The sequence below is a fragment of the Callorhinus ursinus genome, unplaced genomic scaffold, assembly GCF_003265705.2.
Source record: "Callorhinus ursinus isolate GAN/ISIS: 27379988/994484 unplaced genomic scaffold, GSC_fseal_2.0 scaffold17, whole genome shotgun sequence".
Classification (NCBI taxonomy): domain Eukaryota; kingdom Metazoa; phylum Chordata; class Mammalia; order Carnivora; family Otariidae; genus Callorhinus; species Callorhinus ursinus.
In genome coordinates this window covers 39,612,744-39,639,462 of record NW_027397079.1, presented here as the reverse complement: position 1 = coordinate 39,639,462, position 26,719 = coordinate 39,612,744, and the positions used below count along the sequence as shown (strand labels likewise).

Sequence of the window (26,719 nt, the reverse complement as noted above, 5' to 3'; positions counted from 1 at the left end):
GACCACTTTCTGTCACTACACACAAAAACTCCAAATGGATTGAAGACCTGAATGTGAGACCTGAAACCATAAAAATTCTAGAAGAGAGCATAGGCAGTGATTCCTCTGACATCAGCCATAGTAACATTTTTCTAAATTTGTTTCCTGAGGTAAGGGAAATAAAAGCAAAAATAAACTATTGGGACTACCTCAAAATAAAAAGCTTCTGCACAGCAAAGGAAGCCATCAACCAAACAAAAAAGACAGCCTAGTGAATGGGAGAAGATATTTGGAAATGATATCTCCAATAAAGGGTTAGTATCCAAAATATATGAAGAACTTATACAACTCAACACCAAAAAAAACACAAATAATACAATTAAAAAATGGGCAGAAGATAGGAACAGACATTTCTCCAAAGAAGACATCCAGATGGCCAACAGACACATGAAAAGATGCTCAACATCATTAATCATCAGGGAAATGCAAATTAAAACCATGATGAGATATCACCTCACACCTATCAGAATGGCTAAAATCAAAAACAAGAAACAATAAGTGCTGGAAAGGATGTGGAGAAAAAGGAATCCTCATGCACTGTTCGTGGGAATGGAAACTGGTGCAACCACTGTGGAAAACAGTATGGAGGTTCCTTAAAAAATGTAAAATAGAACTAGCCTGTGATTCAGTAATCACTGTACTAGGTATTTACCCCCAAAATACAAAAGCACTAATGAACAGGATACATGTACCCCTATGTTTACTGCAGCATTATTTACAATAGCCCAATTATGGAAGCAGCCCAAGTGTCCATTGTTGGATGAATAAAGAAGATGTGGTATACATATACAATGGCATATTATTCAGCCATAAAAAATAATGAAATCTTGTCATTTGCAACAATATGGATAGAGTTACAGAGTGTAATGCTATGTGAAATAAGTTGGAGAAAGACAAATACCTTATGATCTTACTCATATGGAATTTAAAACAACAGATGAGCAAAGGAAAAAAAAAAGTGAGAAAGACAAACCAATGAGTCTTAACTATAGAGAGATGGTTACCAGAGGGGAGGTTGTTTAGAGGATGGGTAAAATAGGTGATGGGGATTAAAGAGTACACTTACTATGATGAAAAAAATAGTAAAAAGTAATTGCTGATAGGTCTGTAGATACTGCCATTTTGTCAGCTGTTCTCTGGTTGTTTTTGTTCTGTTTTCCTTCTTTTGCTCTCTTCCCTTGTAATTTGATGATTTTTTTTAGTGTTTGCTTAGATTCTATTCTCTTTATGTTTTGTGTATCTATTACAGGCTTTTGGTTTGTGGTTACCATGAGATTCATATATAACATCCTATGTATATATAGCAGTCTATATTACGTTGAAGGTGCTTAAGTGCAAACACATTCTAAAAGCAGTACATTTTTGCTCCTTCCCCTGCATGTTTTATGTACATGATGGCATATTTTACATCTATTTTGTGTGTGTCTTTTTTTTTTTTTTAAGTAAGCTCTACACCTAACGTGGAGCTTGAACTCATGACCCTGAGATCAAGATTCACATGTTCTGCTGGCTAAGCCAGCCAGGCACCCTTATCTTGTATGTGTGTGTGTATGTGTGTGTGTGTGTGTGTGTGTGTGTGTGTGTAGCTCAACTAGTTTCTGTAGATATAATTGATTTTACTACTTTTGTATTTTAACCTTCATACTAGTTTTATGAATGATCTACTACCTTTACTGTATGTTTGCTTTACCAGTGAAATTTTTTCCTTTCATAATTTTGTTACTTATAGTTTTGACTTTTTTTTTTTCCTGCTTAAAGAAGTCCATTTAACATTTCTTGTAAGGCTGGTTTAGTACTGATGAACTCCTTTAACTTTTGTTGGTCTGGGAAACTTTATATCTCCTTCAATTCTGAATGGCAACTCTGGCAGATAGAGTATTCTTGGTTATACGCTTTTTACTTTAGGAGTTTGAATATATCATACCAGTTATTTTTGGCCTGCAAAGTATCTGTGAAAAATCAGCTGATACCCTTATGGGATTTCCCTTGTATATAACTATTTTATTTTCTCTTGCTGCTTTAATGATTCTCTCTTTAATTTTTGGCATTTTAATTATGTGTCTTGGTGTGAACCTTCTTGGGTTCATCTTTTTTGGGGCTCTCTGTGTTCCCTAGGCTTGGATATCTGTTTCCTTCCCCAATTTAGGGAAGTTTTCAGCTATTATTTCTTCAAAAAGTCTTCTGCCCCTTTGTCTTTTTCTTCTGCCTATAATGTGAATGTTAGTATGTTGTCATAGAGATCTCTGACCTTTCCTCATTTTTTAAAAATTCTTTTTTCTGGGTGCCTGGGTGGCTCAGTTGGTTAAATGACTGCCTTTGGCTCAGGTCATGATCCTGGGGTCCTGGGTCGAGTCCCACATTGGACTCTCCCTGCTCTGTGGGGAACCTGCTTCTCCCTCTCCCTCTGCCTGCCACTACCCCTGCTTGTGTGCTCTCTCTCTCTCTGTGTCAAATAAATAAAATCTTTTAAAAAAATAAAAATTCTTTTTTCTTTCTCTTCAGCTTGGGTGCTTTCCACTACTTTGTCTTCCAGTCACTGAACTGTTCTGCATCTTCTAATCTGTTGTTGATTCCCTCAAGTGTATTTTTTATTGCACTTATTGTATTTTTCACCTTTTTTTTTTTAAGATTTTATTTATTTATTTGAGAGAGAGCACAAGCCGGGAGAGGGAAGGGTCAGAGGGAGAGGGAAAAGCAGACTCCTCGCTGAGCAGGGAGCTGGAAGTGGGGCTCAATCCCAGAACCCCGAGATCATGACCTGAGCTGAAGGCAGACGCTTAACCGACTGAGCTACCCACGCGCCCCTATTTTTCAGCAATGATTGGTTCTTTTTATATTTTATCTTTGTGATGGTCTCACTGAGTTCATCCACTCTTCTCTCAAGTCCAGTGAACATGTTTATGACCATTACTTTGAACTCTTCGTTAGGTAGGTTACTTATCTCCATTGTGCTTGTTTTTTTTTTTTCAGGTTTTGTCTTGTTCTTTTGTTTGGAACAATCCTCTGTCCCCTCATTTTTTCTGATTTTCTGTGTTTGTTTCTATGTATTAGGTATGTCAGCTATGTCTTCTGGTCTTGCAGGTATTGGTCTTATGTAGGTGTCCTGTGGGGCCCAGTAGCACAGTCCTCCCTGGTCACTAGAATCAGGTGTTCCAGTGGTGTTCTCTGTGTAGGCTGCATGTGCCCTTCACTTGTTGCCTGGGCATGTGTAGTGCTGCCATTTTGGTCGGTGGGGCTGGTTCCTGCACAGCTGGCTGAGAGGCTCAGCCACAACTGGTGCAGCCATGCTGGTGTGCAGGCCTGGCTCTTCTCCCTCTCTGGGACAGGAATTGCTTTGGAGCAGGTGCTGGTTCTAGCCAGGACTGCTGACTGGGTGCAGCAGGATAGGTGCCTGCCAGGGTGGGATGGTTGGGTAGGGCAGGTCCACAGGTGAATGCTGGGATGGGGCGAGCATGGCTGACATGGCTAGCAAGACTAGCAAGGCAGATAGAGAGTATCAGAACTGCCCCCCATGGCCATCTGGCTACCTTGGCCAAAGGAAGGCAGGAAGAATGGTGCCTTACCAGCACTTCCTTTTCCAGAGAAAATTCCTGTAGATCTCTGCCTCTCTGACACATGCCCTAAAATTAATAAATGTCCTTCACGTATAATGCAGGTGCTTTTCAAACTGTTGGTTCTGCTGGTTCTCAGACCAAGTGATAATATAAAACATTGGATTTTTAAGAGCAGAGAATTGGTTTCCTGTAACTCTCCAGCTCTCATGGAGTTCAACCACTGATTTTCAAAGCCAGACGTTATGAAGGCTTGTGTTTCCAGTGCAGTTCCCCAGGGCTGGGGGTGTCCAGTGTTAGGCTTCATCCCCTCCCTTTTCAGAGTTGACCTTTGTGCCTGTGATAGCCCTCCCACTTGTGGGATGCCGTGCAAGGGGTTTGAATCCTGACCTCATCTCTGCTCCTCTCACCCTTCTCAATGTGGACTTCTCTTTATGTCCTTAGCTGTGGAGGAACTGTTTTCCCAGTCATCAGTTTCAGAGTGAATTGTATTATGAGGTAATTGTTGCCTTGATGTGTCTGTGAGAGGTGGTGAGCTCAGGATCCTCCTAGTGTGCCATCTTCCTAAGATCTGGGTTTTTCTATTTTTGCAAAGAATGGTGTTTGGATTTTGACAGGGATTGCACTGAATCTGTAAACAGGTCACTTTGGGTAGTACTGACATCTTAAAAATTTTAAGTCTTCCAGTCTGGGAACACAAGATGTCTTTCCATTTTTTTGTGTCTTCTTTAATTTCCTTCAGCAATGTATTATAGTTATGATAAATTTCTTTGTCTTAAGCTGTTAAAATAGTTGCCATTTGTTGCCATACCAAAAGCCAGTCCAAAGGGTTTCATAAGCAGTTTAACCTATAAACCACAGACTTACACATTTGTAGACTTTGATTCAGACTTTGTTTCTTGACCCAAGGTTTGGGTATCATTTCTTTCTTCATATTAGAGCTTCCTGGCTTCTTTCCAGGTCCACATAACTGGATAATTTTGGTTTCTCCTTTCAAAGAATAACGAAGGACCCTAAGTCGTTAGTAAATGACGTACTTTGTTTCTGTATTAGAGCCACTGTTTTCCTTGACATCTTACTTTATTTAGACCTACTTAGTGTCATTTTCTCATAGCTGAGATGATCACATTTTTTTAAAGATTCATTTATTGATTTTAGAGAGAGAGAACACGAGTGGGGGGGGGAGAGAGAGAGAGAATCTCAAGCAGACTCCCCACTGAGCACAGAGCCCAACACAGGGCTCCATCCCATAACCCCGAGATCATGACCTGAGCCGAAACCAAGAGTCAAACAGTTAACCAGCTGAGCCACTCAGGCACCCCTAGACTGATCTACCAAATCTACCAAAATTTAAGGTATTTAAATAGAGTTCAAGTAGCTTTACTACATTTATATTTTATTTTATTTTATTTTATTTTATTTATTTAATTTGAAGTGGGGAGAGGAGCAGAGGGAGAGGGAGAAGCAGGCTCTTCTGGGGTTTGATCCCAGGACGCTGGGATCATGACCTGGCCGAAAGCAGACACTTAACTGACTGAGCCACCCATGTGCCCCTGATTTAGAGGTTTTATCACTGTTGAGTATTAGCTCACCCAGAGAATAAAGGCTCTTATACAATAGAGTAATGCTGGGATTTTGTGGACTTAAAATATTGCTGTTAAAAATGTTCAAGTTCAGGGGCGCCTGGGTGGCTCAGTCGGTTAAGTGCCTGCCTTTGACTCAGGTCATGATCCCAGGGTCCTGGGATTGAGTCCCTCATTGGGCTCGCTGCTCAGCAGGGAGCCTGCTTCTCTCTCTCCCTCCCCCACTCTGTGCTCTTTCTCTCACTCTCTTGCTCTCTCAAATAAAATCTTTAAAAATAAATAAAAAATAAAAATGTTTAAGTTTAGAAGAAACTGTTATAGCCAAATGGAATTAAGCTGTGAATCAGTTGGGTATCTTCACCCTCACCCTGCCAACTGAACCTCCACTTCTGATTTCCAATACCCACATGTCTTATCTCATCCTTTATATCAGCCACTAAATTCTTTCCTTTGAGTCTCTGTTTTAATTGTTAATGTTAAGATATTAGTGGTATTTTAGGTTTGGGCTTTTCTATATGATACAGTTTGATTTTCTGTTTTTTTCTGTACCTCTCCCCTTATAGGTGGAAAGATCTAATTAGATATGGATAAGTGTTCAAATGCATAATAATATAATTATATAGTTGCTTATTTTGAAGGAATTTCACAGAAGAAATAAAGGTGTTAATTGTTCTTCATATGATTTGTAAGCCTGCAGTTACATCAAATCTACAAGGCACTAGGCCTCTGGGTTTCATCATTTGCCAGTTGAACCTGAAATCAGCCCATACTCAATGATCTTAGAACTCCTCATAGAGTAACCTGGAATGTTCAGTCCTGGAATTGGAGACAGTTATATACCATCATTTACATTTATGAAGTTATCAGTAGTTCTTGGTTGAAAATTAGACCCATAAAGAAACTGATTCGGGGCGTCTGGCTGGTTTAGTCAGTAGAGCATATGATTCTTGATCTCGGGGTCCTGAGTGGGAGCCCCACATTGGATGTAGAGATTACTTAAAAAAATAAAATCTCAAAAAAAAAAAACCTGATTCATCTGGCAATATTTTATATTCAAAGTTTATTATATTTTATTCAACAGAAATGCACATCAGAACATTCACCCAGAAAACCAAGAGCTAGTAAGGGTGCTTCGGGAGCAACTTCAAACAGAACAGGTACTGTTGTTATATAAATATGTGCATTTATATAAAGAGTAACGTTATTATTGCCCTTGCATATGAAATTGTGATGAAGCAATTACTTTTTGGAAACATGGACTAATTTCCTGCTTTATTAATTATTCTATTGATTGTATATTTTCAGATTAGGTAAATGACCAGTCTTAACTACTCAGATGTTTTTATGTGTTTTTTTTTTTAAACTTGCTTTAAAAACAGCCTCTGACCAATCTCTTAGGAAGCAACTGGAATTTCCAAAGGCAGAGAGTAAGCTAACAGAGACAGAGGACCAAGAAGCAGGGACATGGGAGAAAGCCCTGGAGAAGAGAGCTCCTGCAGATAGCTGGGCAGTGTGGTATGGGAGGGAACACTCCTGGGAAAAGGAAGCCCAAAACAGAATATGGAACCTGACAGAACTTTTGTGGGGGAAGAGAGGTGGAGAGCAGTTTTGATAGAGCTTTGGGGGAAATAAAGAGCCACATTTTCTTAATAGGAATGCTGATCACTGAGTTACCTAAAAATACTGCTCCAGATATACTGGGCAGGAGGATGGGGCTGGAATACAGCTAACTTCTTTATTTCAACAGGAAGACAATAGATGTCTGAAGTTGGTAAATTAAGAAATAGCAGTATAAGCATATGACTTTTAATTATGTAGGTAAATATCAGAAAATACAAGTTAAAAAGCTAAACTGGTTGCTACCAGGGTGCAGAGGTGGGTGGATTGAGCAGGGTCTGGCCATTTTTCAATAAAAGCCTTTTGATTTGCAAAAAACAAAACAAAACAAAAAACCCTAGCAGTTTTCCTGTTATTTATTTGTGAGGAAATAATCACTAATTGGCTTTAATGAAATGTAGTGGAAAAACTATTTTTTTTCCCAAGACCTACATATTCCCAGAAGACCTACAAAGAGATGACTACAAGGGGTGGCTTTTTTTTTTTTTTTCCCTCTTCTTTTTCTTCAGTGGTCAGAGTTAGCAAAACTAGTTAGGCAAAGAAGAAAACTTTTCTTTCTCCTCTGTGCTTTTAACCAGATGGACTCTGTTAAGAACCAGAAGTGTAATATATTTCATGAAACCTGGAGTAAGTAGGATATTGTACACCTTCATGCCAAAATACCTAATATCAAAAAATAAAAATTAAAAATTGATTTCCTACTCACCAACCAAAATTTAATTCCAAAGAGTGTTTTACAGTTTCTCCATTCACCAAATATTTATTAAACATCCATATGCTAGACACTGTTCTAGGCATTGAGGATTCAGTTGTGAGCTAAACAAACAAGAATTCCTGCCTTCATAAAACAAATTCACTGATGCAAAAATAGTTTAAGAATGTTAGTAGTAATCTGTTCCAGAGCTACTGTTATTAATAATTCATGCTGGGATAGTGTTTTATAACCTACAGAGTGCTTTCACCTACAGCTGTCTTATTTAATCTACAAACATGGTCAGTAAGGCAACAATTATCATTCCCATCTAACATATTAGATCACTAAGACGGTACTTAAATTCACGCTGGCGTTACATGAATGGATCTGGCTATACAGAAGTCCCACATTGAGTCGCATCTTCCACATCCCTTTGTACCACTGTACAATTCTCCTTCCTCACACCTTCCTTGGGCATGGCATTTAGCTCTAGTTAGAATAAAGCCAGTGACTTAGCCCTTTCTGTGCTGTCCTATATGGTAGCCACTACCCATATGTAGCTAATTTAATTTTAAATTAACTAAAATTAAATAAAATTTAAAATTCAGTACTTTAGAGTTACACTAGTCACCTTTCCAAGTACTCAATACCCACAGATAAAAATTTCCATTACTGCATAAAGTTCTGTTGGACCGCACTGGCAAGTGGTTTTTGTTGTTTTGTTTTGTTTTAGTTAATTTCCAAAGAATAATGATGAAGACAAAAGATAGGGGGACATTAAGAGCTGTATGTTTTTCTTTTTTGCACCATTAAAAATGATATAAAAGACTAACATCAACGTGTGACCATGGCTTATAGAATATTCTAGCATTTTAGTACTGATTTAAGAAATAGGAGGTTTTTAGTTATGTTTACTAATTTAGGGTGATAAAAATCTTTGATTCAGTTTACAACTAATAGTTCATATTTAGCCAATTTTATAATTTTTTTGGTAATTTGATGTTCTTTCTTAATGCTGGCTACTTTGTTTATAAGAGGAGTGCTGGGTGCTGTAAAAATAGGTTTTTATACGTATTTTAAGAGATACACATTACATACTAGTGTTAGATACTTTTCTAGTTCCTGGGTCACCACCATGAGTCCTATAGATAAAAGTCCTTATCCTCATATCACTTATATTCTGGTGGGTTCTTTGATATCTGGATGCTTCTTGTAGTGGTGATTCTATTCCACATTCCTATTACAGTCACAACAGTGATATAACTGAGGAACATTAAATGTATTAATCTGACCATGTGAAAGATTAAGCCCACGTTACCAGTGTATTAAATTTTCCTTCTTCCGAAATGACCAGTATTCTTCTTTGAAAGTTTTAATTCTGGACCCTTGTGAGGTACAGCATACATGCAACATTTGTCAGGAATGTATGAATGAAAAATGTTAAAAATGGTTAAAGCGGGGTGGGGGGAGGGGATGGAGGGGGCAGGGTAACTGGGGGATGGGCATTAAGGAGGGCACGTGATGTTACGAGCTCTGGGTGTTACATAAGACTGATGAATCACTGACCTCTACCTCTGAAACTAATAATACACTATATGTTAATTAATTTTATGTAAATTTAAAAATGATTAAAAGCCAATACTTGGGAAACATTTGACATGTCTTTAACTTTTGCATTAGCTAAGCCTTGAGTTTCTCAGAATAACTTAGTCATTCTAACAGCGTGAAAGAGAAACTCCGAAGTTAATGTAGGTTTTTGTCTATGTCATGTTCAGGAAGGAAGGTAGAAACCATGAAGTTAAATAAAACAATAATATAGCCTCATAACTTTATCAAACTTAGAAAACTTTAAACCTACTGCACATCTAAAATTTGATGAGGATTATGCACTCTGGACTGTGTCCTTAGGTATAATTGTATTCCTCGAGATAATTTTGTGTAACTGTGCATACGTATTTTCTCATCAGGATGCCCCTGCTGCTGCTCGACAGCAGTTCTACACTGACATGTACTGTCCAATCTGTTTACATCAAGCTGCCTTCCCTGTTGAAACAAACTGTGGGCATCTTTTTTGTGGTAAGCAAACAGTGCTCTATTTGGGGAAAGTGACTAGGCTGGATTCCTAATGTTGTCACATTTTGTATTACGTGAATGGGGTAGATTGCTTCTGATATCCCGCTCCACTTGTTAGCCACATTCATTTAGTTTCTGTGAACTCCAAGATGAAAAAACACTAGTTGTTCAACTTCTTAATAAACAGAAATATGTTTCTTTGAATGGTAATTCAAGTATATGAATACCATGAGGAATTCACTGAATCCCTCATTGTTTATCACCTTTTGGTAGTTTCATTTATTATTCATTCTTCCCAAGGCCGGAAGATTCTTTTAAGGACCTGCCCAAGACCTTCCCTTTAGCACTCTTACCTCCTTTGTACCCTGCATCAGCACAAAAGTTGTTAGCCTGTTTTTTGTTTTGACCTCAGAGGGTGCTAAGAGAGAATGATGAGCCTAGATCATAGAGTAGGACAAGAAGAGAATATAGATTGCACACTTGCCTAGTATCAGAAAGGGGTGCTTTCTACCTCTGGGAGTTTTTCCTGACCCTCCAGAAAGATTTCATAAAGAATGAGATATCGTATAGTCACTGCTCATTACGGTCCTATGAGATTGGGGAGAGTCAGTTACTGCATGCTACTACGTGCTGGACACTTAACATCCTTCATCTCCTTGAATCCCACATATGAGGAATCTGAAGCTGAATTAAGAAATTCTACAAAGGGTAACCCAGCTGCTAAAAGAAAGAGCCAGATTTTAAATGTAGGTCTAACTTCAAACCCTGTGGTCACTTCTGCTGTGTGATTAGTAGCTTCTACGACTACTCTTTGCTTTACATTTACCCATTCACTAGACCTGTTGTTTTATTTATAGTATTTCTTTCTGTTTCAATGGCTGTATTCAAGATAGGGTTCTAATTGCTCCCAAAATGTACCCATTTTCCATTTTAAGACAATTTAAAACGTAGCATACGATGATCCTTTAAGTTTCTTTTCCCCCTTTGTACCTGTTGAGTTTGTGTAGAATTACTAGGGATGGAAATAATTTGAAATCCATATCATGCAATGCAAGGTTTTCTATACCTGTGCTCCTTTAGTAAGTATTGACCAATCCCATTATTGCATCGTCCATCAATTTTATCCTCTTCCCTAAGGTTTTTCCCTAAGTTAGCTAACAAGTTACAAAACACTCATTTCAGTGTCCATCTTTATCTGTTGGGAATGCTCATGAGCAGCAAAATCATGAAACATCGGATAGAGAGAATTAAATGGCCATGAGAGAAAGCAGATACTTTTCCGCCTCTCAAACCTCTGGTAGATATACCTTTTTTCTTTTCTTTTTTTTTTTTTAAGATTTTATTTATTTGATGGAGAGAGCAAGAGAGCCAAGCGGGGGGAACAGTAGAAGGAGAGGGAGAAGCAGGCTCCCTGCCAAGTAGGGAGCCCAATGTGGGGCTTGATCTGGGGCTCAATCCCAGGACCCCGGGACCATGACCAGAGCCAAGCCAAAGGCAGATGCTTAACCATCTGAGCCACCTGGGTGCCCTGGTAGATAGTCCTAATCAATTGGACATTCTTTCCGAGCCTAGATATGGCCTCAACCATCCTTTAACATAGTACTTCAGGCAGGTGTTAAGAATCAATGAGGTTTGGCAGGCTAGGTGAACTCCATTTACCAACCCAGCCTTAGGTAATTCACTGAGTGGATAGCCCCAGTCAATTGAAAGATGGCTGTATTGTGTTCTTGGTTTCTGGGTCTGAGGTAATTGGGTAGATTGCTTCTAATAGCCTGCTGTACTTGTTAGATACTTTTATTTACTGTCTCTAGGTTCAAAGATTTAAAACACCAGTCATTCAACTTCTCAATAAACAAATGTGTTTCTCTGAATAGTAATTCAAGTATATTGATACGATATATATCAAGAGCACCTTAGTTTAGCTCTGTATATGGAACTAAGTTCTGTTCCTTTATAGTGAGCTAAGAATAATAGTAGCAACTGACTTCATCTTACTTGCATTTGTAACCCATATTGTTTTATTTAATTCTTCAGCAGTCTTATGAAGTGTTACCCCATTTTAGAAATAGACTCAGAGAGATTATGACCCAGACTAAAGTCAGTGAGTCATCTCTCCCACCATCTTATTTAAGTGGATCTCTCTTTTTATAGGGGGGAAAGCTGAAGAAAAGGGAAAACCTTGAGCACATCATAGCAGATATGTGTGAACTGGAGCATTTGCTTTGCTGGACCATAGTTTTTCTGTGCAGTCAGTGGCCATTACATAATTTGCAAAGCAAGGACACCTGTACTTGAGATGTGGATTAAATAAGTTAATATATGTCAAAACATTGAATTTTTGAGTGAACAAGTAGTAAAGCTGAGGCATCATTACAGATGTTAATAATAATACTAACAAGATCTATAAGTTTTGCTTTCATATAGTTTCTATGTGAAATTAGATTACTCAAATTAATATTATCTAACACAGCACTCAGAGTAGGAAAAGATGCCACATATTGTTTGGCTTTCAAATTCATCTTTAAATCATCGTACCTGTTTTTCCACATAGTCACTGTTATGTCCAATGTGGATAGCCTTTGCTTAGCCCCTTGGTTTGCTCACCATTCTTCTCACATACCATTTGTTTCTACTTCTAGCATTTGCTCCTTTCTGTTCATAAAACTGGGAGCATCCTACTTCCTGTTTTCTATATCTAAATCTTCCCTATCCTACAAAGTTCAATTCAAATCCTTTCTCATCTACAAATTACTCTCTGATGCATCCCAGAGTTCTCCCTCCCTGCATTCCTTTTGTACTTAAATAGTAAACAGTTTGAGATTTAACTACCTTCTGATTGATTTCACTATATCACCTTGGTCTTCTCAATTTGTCGTTGCTTATTCTATTTTTTTTAAGATTTTATTTATTTATGTGACAGAGACACAGCAAGAGCAGGAACACAAGCAGGGGGAGTGGGAGAGGGAGAAGCAGGCTTCCCGCTGAGCAGGGAGCCCGACGCGGGGCTCGATCCCAGGACCCTGGGATCCTGACCTGAGCCGAAGGCAGATGCTTAATGACTGAGCCACCCAGGTGCCCCGTCGTTGCTTAGTCTAAATTCTGGTCATTTATCTGATCTGGAAGAATCAGAATAAGGAATGCAGGAGGGCTAAGCTAGGTTGCTAAGACAAGAATAAGAAAACAAAAGATCCTGGAGGCTGAAAGCACTTAGTTCACATTCACAATGGGCCCTGAATTGTATGAGAAACAGGTGTCCTGCAGAGAAGAAATGAATTTGCCCCTTAAACATCAGACAGTATTTTAAAATATTCCTTCTTGGGGTACCTGGGTGGCTCAGGTCATGATCCCAGAGTTCTGGGATCAAGCCCCACGGCGGGCTCCCTGCTCAGCCCGGAGCCTGCTTCTCCCCTTCCTTCTGCTCCTCCCTGCTTGTGCTCTCGCTCTGTCAAATAAATAAATAAAATCTTCAAAAAAAAAAATGGAATAAAATAAAATATTCCTTTTTCATTTGTTAGTGGCCTGAATTTTAGTGCTTCTACACTTAGCTTACCTGCCACTTTTTGAGGTCTATAAACTCTTCCTTTAAGCTGTTTTGCTGCTCATGAACATCTTCTAGCAGAAAAATCAAATCCATCCAGTACAAAAGTTGATTCAGTTATTAAACTGGATTATAAACTTTATTAGGTCAGACAGCCTGTAATCTTTGTATCCTTTGGTTCCTTGTTCATGGTACTTAATTATTATTATACCACTGTAACTTGGCTTTCTAAATTCTTTAAAAAATAGAAGTGATGTTTTTGTAACATATATACCAAATTTGGACCAGAAAATTTATACTGTGATTTGTTGGTTGTCATATTTGCAATGATGTTTATTTATTTTACATAAGAAGTGCAATATTTCTATTAAGTCTCAGCATTGAAGCAGTTAATGCATGCTTGCTTTGGATTATATAAAAATGTCTGTATCTTAACTAATAGTTTAAATAAAAATATTTTCAATGGCTGGGAATTGTTACTAGATTTGAATTTGCCTAAGGGTTGGATGAAATAAAAAATATTTTAATATAAGATGATACTATAAAAATATTTCAGATATTTGAAACTTTCTGAGAATTCATGGGTTTTAAAATTTAAAACATCAGTATTAATAGGTTTTTTTCCTCATTAGGTACCTGCATTATTGCATACTGGCGATATGGTTCATGGCTTGGGGCAATCAGTTGTCCAATCTGTAGACAAACGGTAATGTTTGTATCCAGAAAGCATCATTTATGTTAGTTCATTTTGTAAATTTTTATCATTTCTGTATCTACTTTTGAATTGTTTTGATCTTTTTTAAGTTTTTATTTAAATTTCATTTCTGGTGTACAATATAGTGAATCAGCACTTCCATACAATATCTGGCGGTCATCTCAACAAGCACGCTCCTTAATCCCCATCACCTATTTCACCCATCCCCCCCAACCCACCTCCCCTCTGGTAACCATCAGTTTGCTCTCTATAGTTAAGAGTCTGTTTCTTTCTTTGCCTCTCTCTCTCTTTTTCCCTTTTCTTGTTTTGTTTTTTAAATTCCACATATGAGTGAGATCCTAGGGTATTTGTCTTTCTCTGACTTATTTTGCTCAGCATAATACTCTAGCTCCATCCATGTCATTGCAAATGGGAAGATTTCATTCTTTTTTATGGCTCAGTAATATTCCATTATATACACATACCTCATCTTCTTTTTCCATTCATCAGTCAATGGACACTAGCACTGTTCCATAATTTGGCTATTGTAAATAATGCTGCTAAACATTGGGGTGCATGTATCCCTTTGCATTAGTATTTTTTATTCTTTGGGTAAACACCTACTAGTGCAATTGCTGGATCTTAGGGAAGTTCTGTTAATCCACAGCTTCTATAATGTTACTCCATTATTTTTTTTTAATGTCTTAAAGACAGCAAAAAAGGGAAATTCCCTTCTAAATCCTTCAATTATATTAAAAAACAACTGGTAAATTAATCCTCCCCAAAATTCTAGTAAGTCTTCATTGTAATACTAGCAAAGGAATAACTGAACTAGCTAATCAGGCTTAACCAAATATTTCCCCTACATATACTTCTTTTGAAATAAAAAAAATGTTTTTCTCTTTCAATTTACTTTTAATCTGCCCTTCTCCAGTGAGGGTCTAGATAGCTTTATATGATGAATAATAATTTTTTAATGTCTTTTTTGGAGACATATCCATATTACATGGTCCAGAACAGATCAGACTATTTTAGTTAGTATAGAAGCTACTTCAGGAGTGAGATGATAAGTTTTTATAAACATATACTGAAGACTGAAAAATCACAGATTTTCTCAATTTCTTGGACAAACTGGAAAGACAAAATACTGAAAAGTTTGAGAAAATGAAGTTCTTAGTTTTTTAATTAGTAAATATAGTAAAATAGAACATTCTATCAGTTGTATACAGTTTTTTCATAATTTTCTGTATACTTATTTTGTTTTTCATTTAAATCAAAATACCTACCTTTCTAATAATGAGTTATGAAATGTAAAAAGACAGCAGCTCCTTAGGAAGTCTTCCAGTGTGCAAAGTGAAGTCCAGAAAGGATAGAGAGCTTTCAAGATACCAAATTGAACACATATATTTACTTTTGCTACTCTTTGCAACCCCATTAAAAGAACAGGACATTTTGTAAAGGCAAAAACCCACAGAGATCAAAAAATGAAACAAAATGGTAGTAGAGGCAACAATTTTTCTAAAATTCTTTGTAAACTATAACAGACATACAGAAAAGCACACAAAACAAAAAAGTACTGCTCATTGAATTATCACAAAGGAACACTTCAATAATCACCACTCAGATGAAGAAATAGGAACTGGCCAGCAGCCCCTAGAAGCCTCCTCAGGACCAAATCTCCACCCCCTCCTTCCTCTCCTAGAGGCTACTCCATAAATGACTTTTATGATAAGCATTTCTTTGATTTTCTTATAGGTGTATTACCTTAGCATGCACCTCTAAGATTATTGTCTAGTTTTGTGTGATTTTTGGACCTTATATGAATAAAACCATGTAGTATGTATTGTTAAACACACACAGACACACACATTCTTTCAACTTTTGTTCTGGCTATCCACTTACCCCCATCACTGCCTCATTTTTTGGTATAGAGAGGGAGGTTCAGGGATTTATCCTCTTTCCGCCTTGCTTCTACATTCCCAAATTCTGTCTCTTTTACATTTGACTTTGTATTACATGGCAGGAGGAAAATCGTTTTTGGGGGGTTTTTTGTTGTTTTTTTTTGTACTGCCTCTCTGGCTGATTTGATTATGTGAAACAAGTCAGTCAACAGTGAAGTTTATTTGCCAGTACAACCTCTCATAATCTTTAGCTATCTTCCAGCAACACTGAGACCAGGCCATGGGTCTCACACTAAAGAATTATTAGTTCCCACCTGTCCCCTCTTCTTGACTCCATCCATGGCTTTTCATGGGGTATATATGTATTAGCAGGTGATATCCTTTTGACCACCCATAAATAGCTAGAGTCTAGAAAGGTAGAGATAAAATTGTTTTTATATAATAGCTTTTGTTTCCCTAACTAGAGAATAATTCATCCTGGAAGTAGGACAGGTGGCTGGTACCTGTTCCCCACCCTGTTTCGCTGAATTTAGTGCACAGGTTGCTGCTTCTGACTGTAACATACTCACCACTTCTCTTCCTGAATGCATACGCTAACATATGAGTGGCCTGAGCTGCACTTCAAGGGCCAGCTTATGTTTCCACTTTCTGGGCACCCGAGGCAGAAGTCCTTATTCTCAAGTGTCATAATAACCCCCACCACCAGCGCCTTATAACAGGTCTGCCTCCCCTTCTATCTTGGGTGTTGTGGTCAGCCAGGGGCAGGGCTATGTCTTCAGTTTTGGGGTCCGTGTAGCACAGTGCCTGGCCCACAGTGAGTGCTCACTTATTATTCATTGAAAGATGCACTTTTATTAGCAAATTAGCAAATTTGTGAAGAGAGGCTGTACCTGCTTTCCTACCACCTACTGCTCTTCATCACTCCTCTGTTTGGCTGTATGGAAAGCATCTGCATAGTGGGAAGTCCTGGTTTTACAGCTGAGCTGAGGAAGGATAAAAACAGCTAGATGATTTAAACCTAAATCTGTCACTGCTCCTTCCCTTTTTTTTTTTTTAAAGATTTTATTTATTCATCTGAGACACAGAGATAGAGAGCATGAGCAGGGAGAGAGAGGCAGAGGGAGAGGGAGAAGCAGGCTCCTTCCTGAGCCAGGAGCCCGTTGTGGGGCTCGATCCCAGGACCCTGGGATCATGACCTGAGCCGAAGACAGACGCTTAACCATCTGAGCCACCCAGGCATCCCTACTCCTTCCCATTTTTATCTCTTTGTACAGTGACTATTTCTATAGGCATTGATATATTTTAAAATGTACTTATTTTTCAAGATACTGTCATCTTCAGATTACCTCAGTATGGGTCCTGGGACATTTGTGTATCCTTATCTCTACCATGGAGGAAACCAGGTTAAAAGTATTACGTTATATAACAGTATCAAGAATTACCTTTTTTGATGATAGTAGGGATGGGTGCTTGAGAGTGGGTCCCTGCAATAATTTAATCTCTGTATTATGTTTGGTAGCATTCAAAGATATTTCAAATACCAGTGAGGTTGAAGAATAATGATTTTAATCACAAAAGAAATCCCTAATTTTTCGCTCTCACAATGATAAAGATATATTTTTATGTCACTTCACTCCTGAGTATTTTCTCATCTTATATCTTCAAATATTTGTTAGCCCAAACAGAGAACTACTGAATATCCCTGGCATGAACTCGAAAATATTAGAACCAGTGTTTGGTTGAGGTACCCATTTGATTTTATGGGAATTCAAATTACATTTTGCATTGGATTTTATTATAAGGCAATGACAACTTACTTTCCTCCCCATGTTGCCTTTATTAAAAGAAATGAGTGAAAAAAAAACCAAAATGAGTGAAATATAAATTTAGAAGCTTTTCTCATTCTATTGAATAATAACATAAAATGAAAAAAATTAATGCTGCAGAAAGGTATAACATTTTTTTTCTTTTTGTAATACACAGGTGACTTTACTGCTAACAGTATTTGGTGAAAATGACCAATCTCAGGATGTTGTATCATTGCGCCAGGATATTAATGATTATAACCGGAGATTCTCAGGGCAGCCCAGATCTGTAAGTATTGTTATAGCAGGTGCAAAGTTAGAATACAATGATACTTCTCTTTGGTAAGGTAAGATTAACCAACAAGTATTCTTTGACTATAAAAAGTCTCATTGTTTATGTGTGTTGGGTAAAGTTTTAAACTTCATCCTTGTTGGGGCGCCTGGGTGGCTCAGTTGGTAGGCGACTGCCTTCGGCTTAGGTCATGATCCTGGAGTCCGGGGATCGAGTCCCACATCGGTCTCCCTGCTCAGCGGGGAGTCTGCTTCTCCCTCTGACCCTCCCTCCTCTCATGTACTCTCTCTCTCTCTCTCATTCTCACTCTCTCAAATAAATAAATAAATCTTTTAAATAAAATAAAATAAACTTCATCCTTGTTGTCAATCACTGAGTTACAGCTTTCCCAAAGACTACAGTTTTCTATTTTTAAAAAAAAAGTCATTATAAAATCTTTATGAAAGAGATTCCAGAAAAAAAAAAAAAAGGAGAAATTGGAGGGAAATGTAAAATTATTGACTCCTGTGCAAATCTAAAATAGGGATTATCCAATGAGAAACTTATAACTGAGAACTTCTGGAGAGTTTTACAATTGTGTCTTCCACTTTTTTATTTACCCTGACTTCCTCTTTGAAGTAACTCTAGATGTTGGAGAGGTTTTTTTGTTATGTCATTTTAGTTACTCAAAAGCGTTTGATTTTTAAAGAACACATTAATTTAATAGTTCACCTCCTCCCCTCAAAAAAAGGCATGTGATAGATTAAAAACTCTCACATTTTACTGGCTCATTCCAGTTTTTTTCAAAATCTAACAAAAGAATTCTAGAAGTGTGTGCATGACTAAGTATGTACTTCAAAAATCAATATTGTAAATACAAATTTATATGGAAAGCCTAGACCTCTCCTCTGAGCTCTAGAGCATGCGTCTAAGTGCCTGGCTTACATCTCCACTTGGATGTTCCATAGTCATCTCAAACATGGTATGTACAATATTGAATTGCTTCCCTCCTCAACTCAGTATATTCTTTTCTCAGTCTTAGCTGTTTTGATTTCTTCCTTTCCCTCATTCCCTTCATCTGATACATAAATAAGTTGTATTATCATTTCTTTTCTCCTTTTGGGAGATCCTGTCATTTTTAGCTCATAAAAATGTCCTGTGTCTGTAGCCATCATACTAGCCTAAGCCACCATCATCTCTTGCTTAGGATAATAACTGCAAGTGGCCTCTTCACTGTGACTTTTTTCTCTGCGCAGCAGCCCAAGTAATATTTCAAAAACATAAGACCATGATATTCTTGTATTTTAAAACTTCCAGTGTTTTGGAATAATGTTCCAATTCCTTCCTGTGTTTACAAGGCCCTACATGACCTGGTGCCTCCCTCTCAAGCCTCACCCAAAATGCTTCACCTCCACCGGTCGCTTTTCAGCTCTCAAAATACACTCCAAGTCTTCCCATCGTAATGCCTTCACACATGACCCCTCAATTGGGAATGCTTGTCCCTCTGCTCTTCTCATGGCTGACTTCTCATCCTTTAGGTCGTTCTTAAGTAGACCTTCCTAAGAGAGGCTTTCCCTGATCAACTAAGGTATTCTCTATCACTGTCCTCTGCACTGTTCCTTTGTAGCATTTGTCACAAACCATATTCAAATCTTGTTCATTATCTTTCTCTCAGTAGACTAAAAGCTTCTTGAGGGCAAGAACTATATTTATATATCCACTGCTATATTCTCATCACCAATTTCAGTGCCTGGGATACAGTAAGCCTTTGATATTTGTTGAATAAATTAATGAGTTATGGTTAAGAATTGATACTACTACTCTCAGCCAAGAATATAAGCTATTAAAATGCTTCAGTATTAAACACTTGTGTGCTCTTGTGCTTCCTTGCATGTATTTCTTATACTGTGATGTCATGTACATTTAAGGGCATACAGTTTCAGCTTTTGTGGATAACGGGTAAATCTTCTAGATGTTTAAACAAAAAGAAAGTTAATCCAATCACTGTTGTCCTTCACAGTTATTTGAGGGCCTCTTCTGCTATATTTCATCCAGCAATTTTTTTTTTACATATCCTCCAGTGTCATCTGTAGGATGATTCTTTGAAAATCAACATGTTCCAAATTCAAGACCTACCACTGAACTTAAGAAAAAAAAAATCATTTTAAGATATTCATTCCTGTTTTTTAAGTGTGAAGCATATCGTTGCTCAGTTAATTTTTGGTAGGTGTCAGATATTTGACAAGTCTGGTATGTGATGAAATTACAGTGTAATAGAGATATTTAGCTCTTACTGTAATATTCTGCCTCATCCAAAGTTGGAGTAAGATTGTGATTAATATACAAACATTTCTTAGTAACCCATTTCATACTTCTTATCTACTTACCTACTTATTATTTGTATAAGTGATATGAGAAGTGAACAAACAGCTCTGATAAAGGACAGAAAAGTATTCAAAAGATAGACTAGCTGGTCCCTAGAATATTTAAAACAATTTACCATAGACTTGTGAAAGTTGTGCTGTTTTGCTTTAAATGTTAGTTTCTCCAGTAGAGAATAGAAAATTGACATAGGAACTAATTCTAAAAAGACCATTTTGGTTTTTTGTGATCAGTTTTCCAAAAAGGATTTACAAGATTATCTGGTGGAGTTTATAAAACTCTTTCCTTATCACTTGCTCAGTTCTTCCCATTTTTGTCACCACTTCCCTCTCTGCTTATTTGGCACTTGTGAAACAAACAAAATACATACTTGGACATACTGTAATTATACAGATTGTTAATTAGAGCTGAACTGTGCCCAGTGGAATGACCACAGGAAGTGACTTTCTTCCCCTGGTCAGTTTCTCTGTATCTACCAGCCCCTGACAAATGAGATCGTGAAAGAAGTTATGTTGAGAAGTCATGGTAGTTCATTACTACACAGGACCATATAGTCCAAAGAGACTACACAAAACAAATGCAAAGTCTGCAGGCAGAGGATAAACTAACTTGCTCAAGGTTATACAAATAGATAGTAGTACTCTTTTGTTAACAGCTTTATTTAGATGTATTTTACACATCATAAAGTGCAACCTGTTTAATTAATTAATAATTCAATGGTCTCTAGTGTATTCAGAGTAAATATAATCTAGTTATTGTCATAATCCATTTTAGAGTATTTTCATCATTCCAGAAGCTTTGGCATCCCTTCTCATTCACCCCTTTCCTGTTCCCTCTCCCCAGTCCTTGGTAACTACTAATTTACTTTCTGCCTCTATAGATTGGGCTAATCTGGATATTTCATCATTTCATTGAAATAGGATCATATAATATATGGCCTTTTGTCTCTGGCTTATTTCACTTAGCATAGTGTTTTCAAGGTTCATCCATGTTGTGAAATATATCATAACTTCATTGCTTTTTATGACCAAGTGGTATATCACATTTTGTTTATCCATTCATCAGTTGATGGGCATTTGAATTGTTTATACTTTTTGGCTATTATGAATAATGGTTCCATTCATATTTGTGTATCAGTTTTTGTGTGGACTCACATTTTCATTCCTGTTGGGTATATGCCTCATTGTGGAATTGCTGGATATTATGGTAACTCTGTTTAACCTTTAGAAGAACTGCCAAACTGTTTCCAAAGAGGCTGTTCATTCCCACCAATAATGTGTGAGGGTTCCAATTTCTCTGAATGCCTCAATTTTCAAAAATTTATGTAATTTGTTTTCAGCTGTGAAAATTATGCTATGTAAAAACCTAGTAATTGATGTTTTTGTACATATTCAGAAACGTAATCATTTTCATAAAGGTAGGGTCTGGCATTCCAAAAATCTTTGTGGCAATTAGTAATTAACTTAAACTCCCTTTAAGCCAAATAAACATCCTAGGAAGGAGTCCGTTTCGTTTCATTGCTATTCTTAGACTGTCAAAGTCATCCAAGTTAATGTGTCTTTAATGTATACTACTTCTATATTGTCTGGCAGTGTATAAAGGTCTTTTGTATACAGTATCTTTTAGTTCTTAATAGTCCTTGTTAGGTTAGTTGTTGCTCGATCTCAATTTGGTTAAACAACTTTCCCCAAGGTTAGTTGGGGTTACATACTTGGTTAGTTGTTGCTCGATCTCAATTTGGTTAAACAACTTTCCCCAAGGTTACCTGACTACTAAGAGATTGACTTTGAGTTTAAACCCAGACCCAGCTCAAGCCTCAGGCTCTAATTCTATATACACTAAGTGCTTCATTTGGTTTATTTTACTAATTCAAATTAGAGAGGACTTGAGTTTTGCCTCACTATATCCTGTATTTTAAGTTTGTTGACATTTTAGTTTCTTTTCAGTTATCTGCAGTAAGATCTATTTTAGAAGAACCTAGTTATCAAAGATCTGTTTTTAAATAAAATGCTTAACTAGAAAATATGTGAAATTCCTTAATTCATGTTAACTGAGTTTGCACATTGTAAGAAAATTATATTGATTTCTGACATATTAGATGACAAATCATATCTTGTTCTTCCCCCTACCAGATGATGGAAAGAATTATGGATCTACCCACTTTACTGAGGCATGCATTCAGGGAAATGTTTTCAGTCGGGGGCCTTTTCTGGATGTTCCGCATCAGGATAATACTTTGTTTAATGGGAGCTTTTTTCTATCTTATATCACCTCTAGATTTTGTACCTGAAGCCCTGTTTGGAATTCTAGGCTTTCTAGATGATTTCTTTGTCATCTTTTTGTTGCTCATCTACATCTCTATTATGTATCGAGAAGTGATAACACAGAGGCTAAACAGGTGAAAAAATGTGAGTTTACTAAAAATATTTCAGCTAATGTGTGAAACCAGACAGAAGGGCCCGTGGCAGTATACAGTATTTGAATATTATTGTACAAGCTTAAAACCATGTATGACAAACATTTGATTTCATTTGGCAAATGCCTACCAAGATATGACTGGAATTTTTACGTTACAGGTTCTAATATTAAGGATAGAATTATAATAATTTACAATTATATCTTGATTCTGTGTTGTCTATAAAGTGTCTGGAAAAAAACAGAATTATATAAAAAGGGATGATTTTATATCTTTTTCCAAAAATTACATTAATTGGATGTATAGTAAGATATTGTTTTACAGTTTATCCAATTTCTCCTTCTCAGTGTGTACCTATATGATAATAAATTGCTATGAGATGCATCTAATTATTTTTGTTACAATAAAATGTTGTACAATATTGGGGGAAAGTCAGTGTGTCTTTTAGTGCTAGCTACATTTTATGCACTTGCAGCAGTTGTGCTTTTCCATCCTGATACAATTCTTTGCTACCAGCTAAAAGTAAAAGAAGGAACTTGAAGTTTATAATTTGTTTTCATGTTCTGGTTTATAAAACACTTCTTAATCAATAGAAGAATTAAGGTATAAAACATTTATCTGCAGTCAGCACACATGATTTTCTCAGTTGTGACATTTAAAGAAGAGTGGTCCTTTTATAGGAATAATATATAAAAGTTAACTTGGAAAGGGAAATGTTTTTCAGGAACTTCTGTGATACTGTAAACACATAGTAGTTTGATGAATTTCTGAGGAAAGTAGATTTTCATGGCAATGAGCATCAAAAACCTTGGGAGGGGTATAGGAACACTATTTAAATTTGATGAGAAATTACTGGTGAGTTATACCAACAGAATGGACAAATTTTTTCTCTTGTCAGAAAACTTTTGTAATACTGTCCCTAGATGGCAGCATATAGCCCACATTCCTCAGGTCTAATACAAAATGAGCAAATGTTGTCTGAGGCAGTTCAGTAAGAAAGTTATCTTGCTTTTTTTGATGGCTACAGCATAAGTACCTAACGCTCTCATCTGCAGTTTTCTGTTTTAGAAGAATCAAAACCACAAGTGTTATGAACTCCTAACTCCCTCAGCTGGAACTACTCATCTGTGAACTGGACAGCAGGGCAATCGATGCCAAGGGGTCAGTGTTGGCTCTGTCATACTGTCCATTCATGTATTAGTGAACCTCGTTATGTATTGACAGAGAAAACCCAAATCTATCACGTTCTCTCAAGTTCATCAGATTAGTCATCAATTAATGAGATGCTGAATGAAATATCAATAACAGTATTTTCTAATTTGGGTGTAGGACAAAGCTGTTGCTTGTCATAGAGAAAACAATAATGCTTAAATATAGCACATTATAATTAAAGCATTTCTCGCATACTTGACCTTTTATCCTTAGGACAGTTATGTGAAGAAGGCAGGGTACTGCCTTCCTTTTCATAGATTAAATCCATATGTTACAGGTCAAAGTTTGGTCTGAAGCCATGCACAAATAAGTGACTAAACAGGTGTTAGACTCTTAGTAAACTCCTTAGTATGGGTTTAAATAGATGTGAAGGTTATTACGAAGAGAAGAAGCAGGAGAGAAACTGGAATCCTTGGGAAGTCTCAGAACACACTGGAGTAGCATCACTTAGGTGATTCTAAGAGGTCTAGAAAGATTACATACCAAGATTTCATGAATCCTAATTCTACACTTCCAAATCAAATGTCCAATATGGTGGCATGATTCATAGAAAACATTTCAGCTGCAGTCACCAAGTTAAAAAGCTAATGAGTTGGGACTTTGTTATGCCACTATTTACCAGACTAGAAACGTATTTTTCGCCAATTACAAATTTGGTGTGGGGCTACAGCAATGTCATTTTTTTGAAAGGATTTAATTTTTCTCTGCATGTATTCTGCTGCAAGTGTCGCGTTTCTAGTTACAGTTTTACTGTAATATTTGGAATTCCTTCTAAGATTTTCCCAGTAGAGGTGTATTGTACCAACTTCTGTAACATACAGAAACACTATATAATAATGTGAAGTCTTATTAAACTGAAAAGGGAACATGCGGACATCTCAGAATTTTAGGCCTGCTTATTATGTCATCTTTAACAATCATTGATAATAAACGTAAAAGGGATCTGAGAAAGTATTTAAAGCAAGTAGAATCGATCAGTGTTTTAAGCATAGTAATGCTTCTATGATTCAGTTAGATAGTATAAATCAAAGGAACAATTTGGATTTTTGTAAACTGCAGTATGTAACTTTCACAAAAACAGATGGTCCAACCCCAGGAGCAGAAGATAACTTTGGGCAGCTCTTGTGGGGAACAAGATGGTGGAAACAATTATTCTCACTGTCCACTAGAACAGTGGTTTCAGCTACTACAATTCTCAGCATTTGAGAGCAACAAGGGACGAAAGGACTTTGTCAGTCCCTGTGGCTGTGCGGCTACAAACTTCAAAGGGCTGTTTCAGTGGACTGGCGGTGTGGCCCAAACTGTGTGACTTAGGTTGTCAAGCAGTTATTCTTTTGAATAAAAACAAATCTAAAATTAAACTTCTGTTATATTCGTGTTTAATATTCTTTGCTTTAAAATTCAGAACTCCTGAAATAGTGTTCAGTATAATTGTTGCAATGACTTTCTTTTTCACTAATGGACATTCAGGGTCTCATCACATTTCTAATTAATTATGCTTAGATTTTTTTAAACTGAAAAAATAGAAATGTTTTTGTTTTTGAGGAAAATTATTTAATCTGGGCAATCTATTCTGGTAATGTGGAACTGAAATTAGAATTTAAGCTTGTACCCTGATTCCCCACCCCTATTTCTTTTGAATATATATTTGATAACTGAAATGTTACCCTTTTTTCTAACTTATTTTTAAAAAATTTTAATTCCAGTATAATCAATATACAGTGTTACATTAGTTTCAGGTATACAATATAGTGATTCAACAATTCTGTATTATTATATATTCAGTGCTCATCATGATAGGTGTGCTCTTCATCCTTTTCACATATTTCACCCATCCCCCTACGCATCTCCTCACCCATCACCAGTTCTATTTAAGAGTCTGGTTTTTTCTTTATCTCTTTTTTTTCTCTGTTTGTTTTGTTTCTTAAATTCCATACATGAATGAAATCATATGGTATTTTTCTTTCTCTCTTAATTTCACTTAATATTATACCTTCTGGATCTATCCATGTTTTTGCAAATGGCAAGATTTCATTCTTTTTATGGCTGAGTAATATTCCATTATATATATATACACCACATATATACACATCATCTTTATCCATTTACCTATCAATGGACGCTTGGGTTGCTTCCATATCTTAGCTATTGTAAATAATGCTGCAGTAAACATAGGGGTGCCTGTATCTTTTTGAATTAGTATTTTCATTTCCTTTGGGTAAATACCCAGTAGTGGAATTACTGGGTCATATGATAATTGTTTTTAATTTTTTGAGGAAACTCCATACTGTTTTTCACAGTGGCTGCACCAGTTTGCATTTCCACCAACAGTGCAGGAGGGTTCATTTTTCTCTACCTCTTCACCAACACTTGTTTCTTGGACTTTTGATTTTAGCCATTCTGACAGGTGTGAGATGGTAATATCTCATTGTAGTTTTGATGTGCATTTTCCTGATTTTGAGTGATGTTGAGCATCTTTTCAGTCTGTTGGCCATCTGGATGTCTTCTTTGGATAAATGCCTGTTCATGTCCCCTGCCCATTTTGTAATCGGATTATTTGCTTTTTTGGTGTTGAGTTGTAGAAGTTCTCTATATATCTTTGATACTAACTCCTTATTGGATATGTCATTTGCAAATATCTTCTCTTATTGAGTAGGTTATCTTTTTGTTTTGTTGATTGTTTCCTTTGCTGTGTAGAAGCTTTTTATTTTGATGCAGTCCCAATAGTTTTTTTTTTTCTTTTATTTCCCTTGCCCTAGGAGACCTATTTAGACAAATGTTGCTATAGCTGCTGTCAGAGAGATTACTGCCTGCTTACTCTCTCCAAGGATTTTTATGGTTTTAGTCTCATGTTTAGGTCTTTAATCATTTTTAATTTGTTTTTGTGTATGGTGACAGAAAGTAGTCTAGTTTCATTTGTTTGCACATAGCTGTCTAGTTTTC

At 36.8% G+C, this 26,719-nt stretch overlaps 1 protein-coding gene across 3 annotated transcripts in view; it reads left to right on the top strand.

Annotated features, from left to right (window-relative positions):
- RNF170 (ring finger protein 170) overlaps positions 1-25,146 on the top strand; it is a 46,566-nt gene extending 21,420 nt beyond the window's left edge. For 2 of the 3 annotated variants that reach the window (XM_025886222.2, XM_025886219.2), the window contains exons 3-7: positions 6,255-6,330; positions 9,452-9,560; positions 13,728-13,801; positions 17,674-17,784; positions 22,281-25,146. In XM_025886222.2, the coding sequence (XP_025742007.1) occupies positions 9,491-9,560; positions 13,728-13,801; positions 17,674-17,784; positions 22,281-22,550 (525 nt within the window). In that variant the 5' untranslated portion in view covers positions 6,255-6,330; positions 9,452-9,490 and the 3' untranslated portion in view covers positions 22,551-25,146. The remainder of the gene's footprint in view (positions 1-6,254; positions 6,331-9,451; positions 9,561-13,727; positions 13,802-17,673; positions 17,785-22,280) is intronic. The other variant, XM_073902588.1, reaches the window with a different exon arrangement.
- Positions 25,147-26,719: the final 1,573 nt, after the last annotated feature.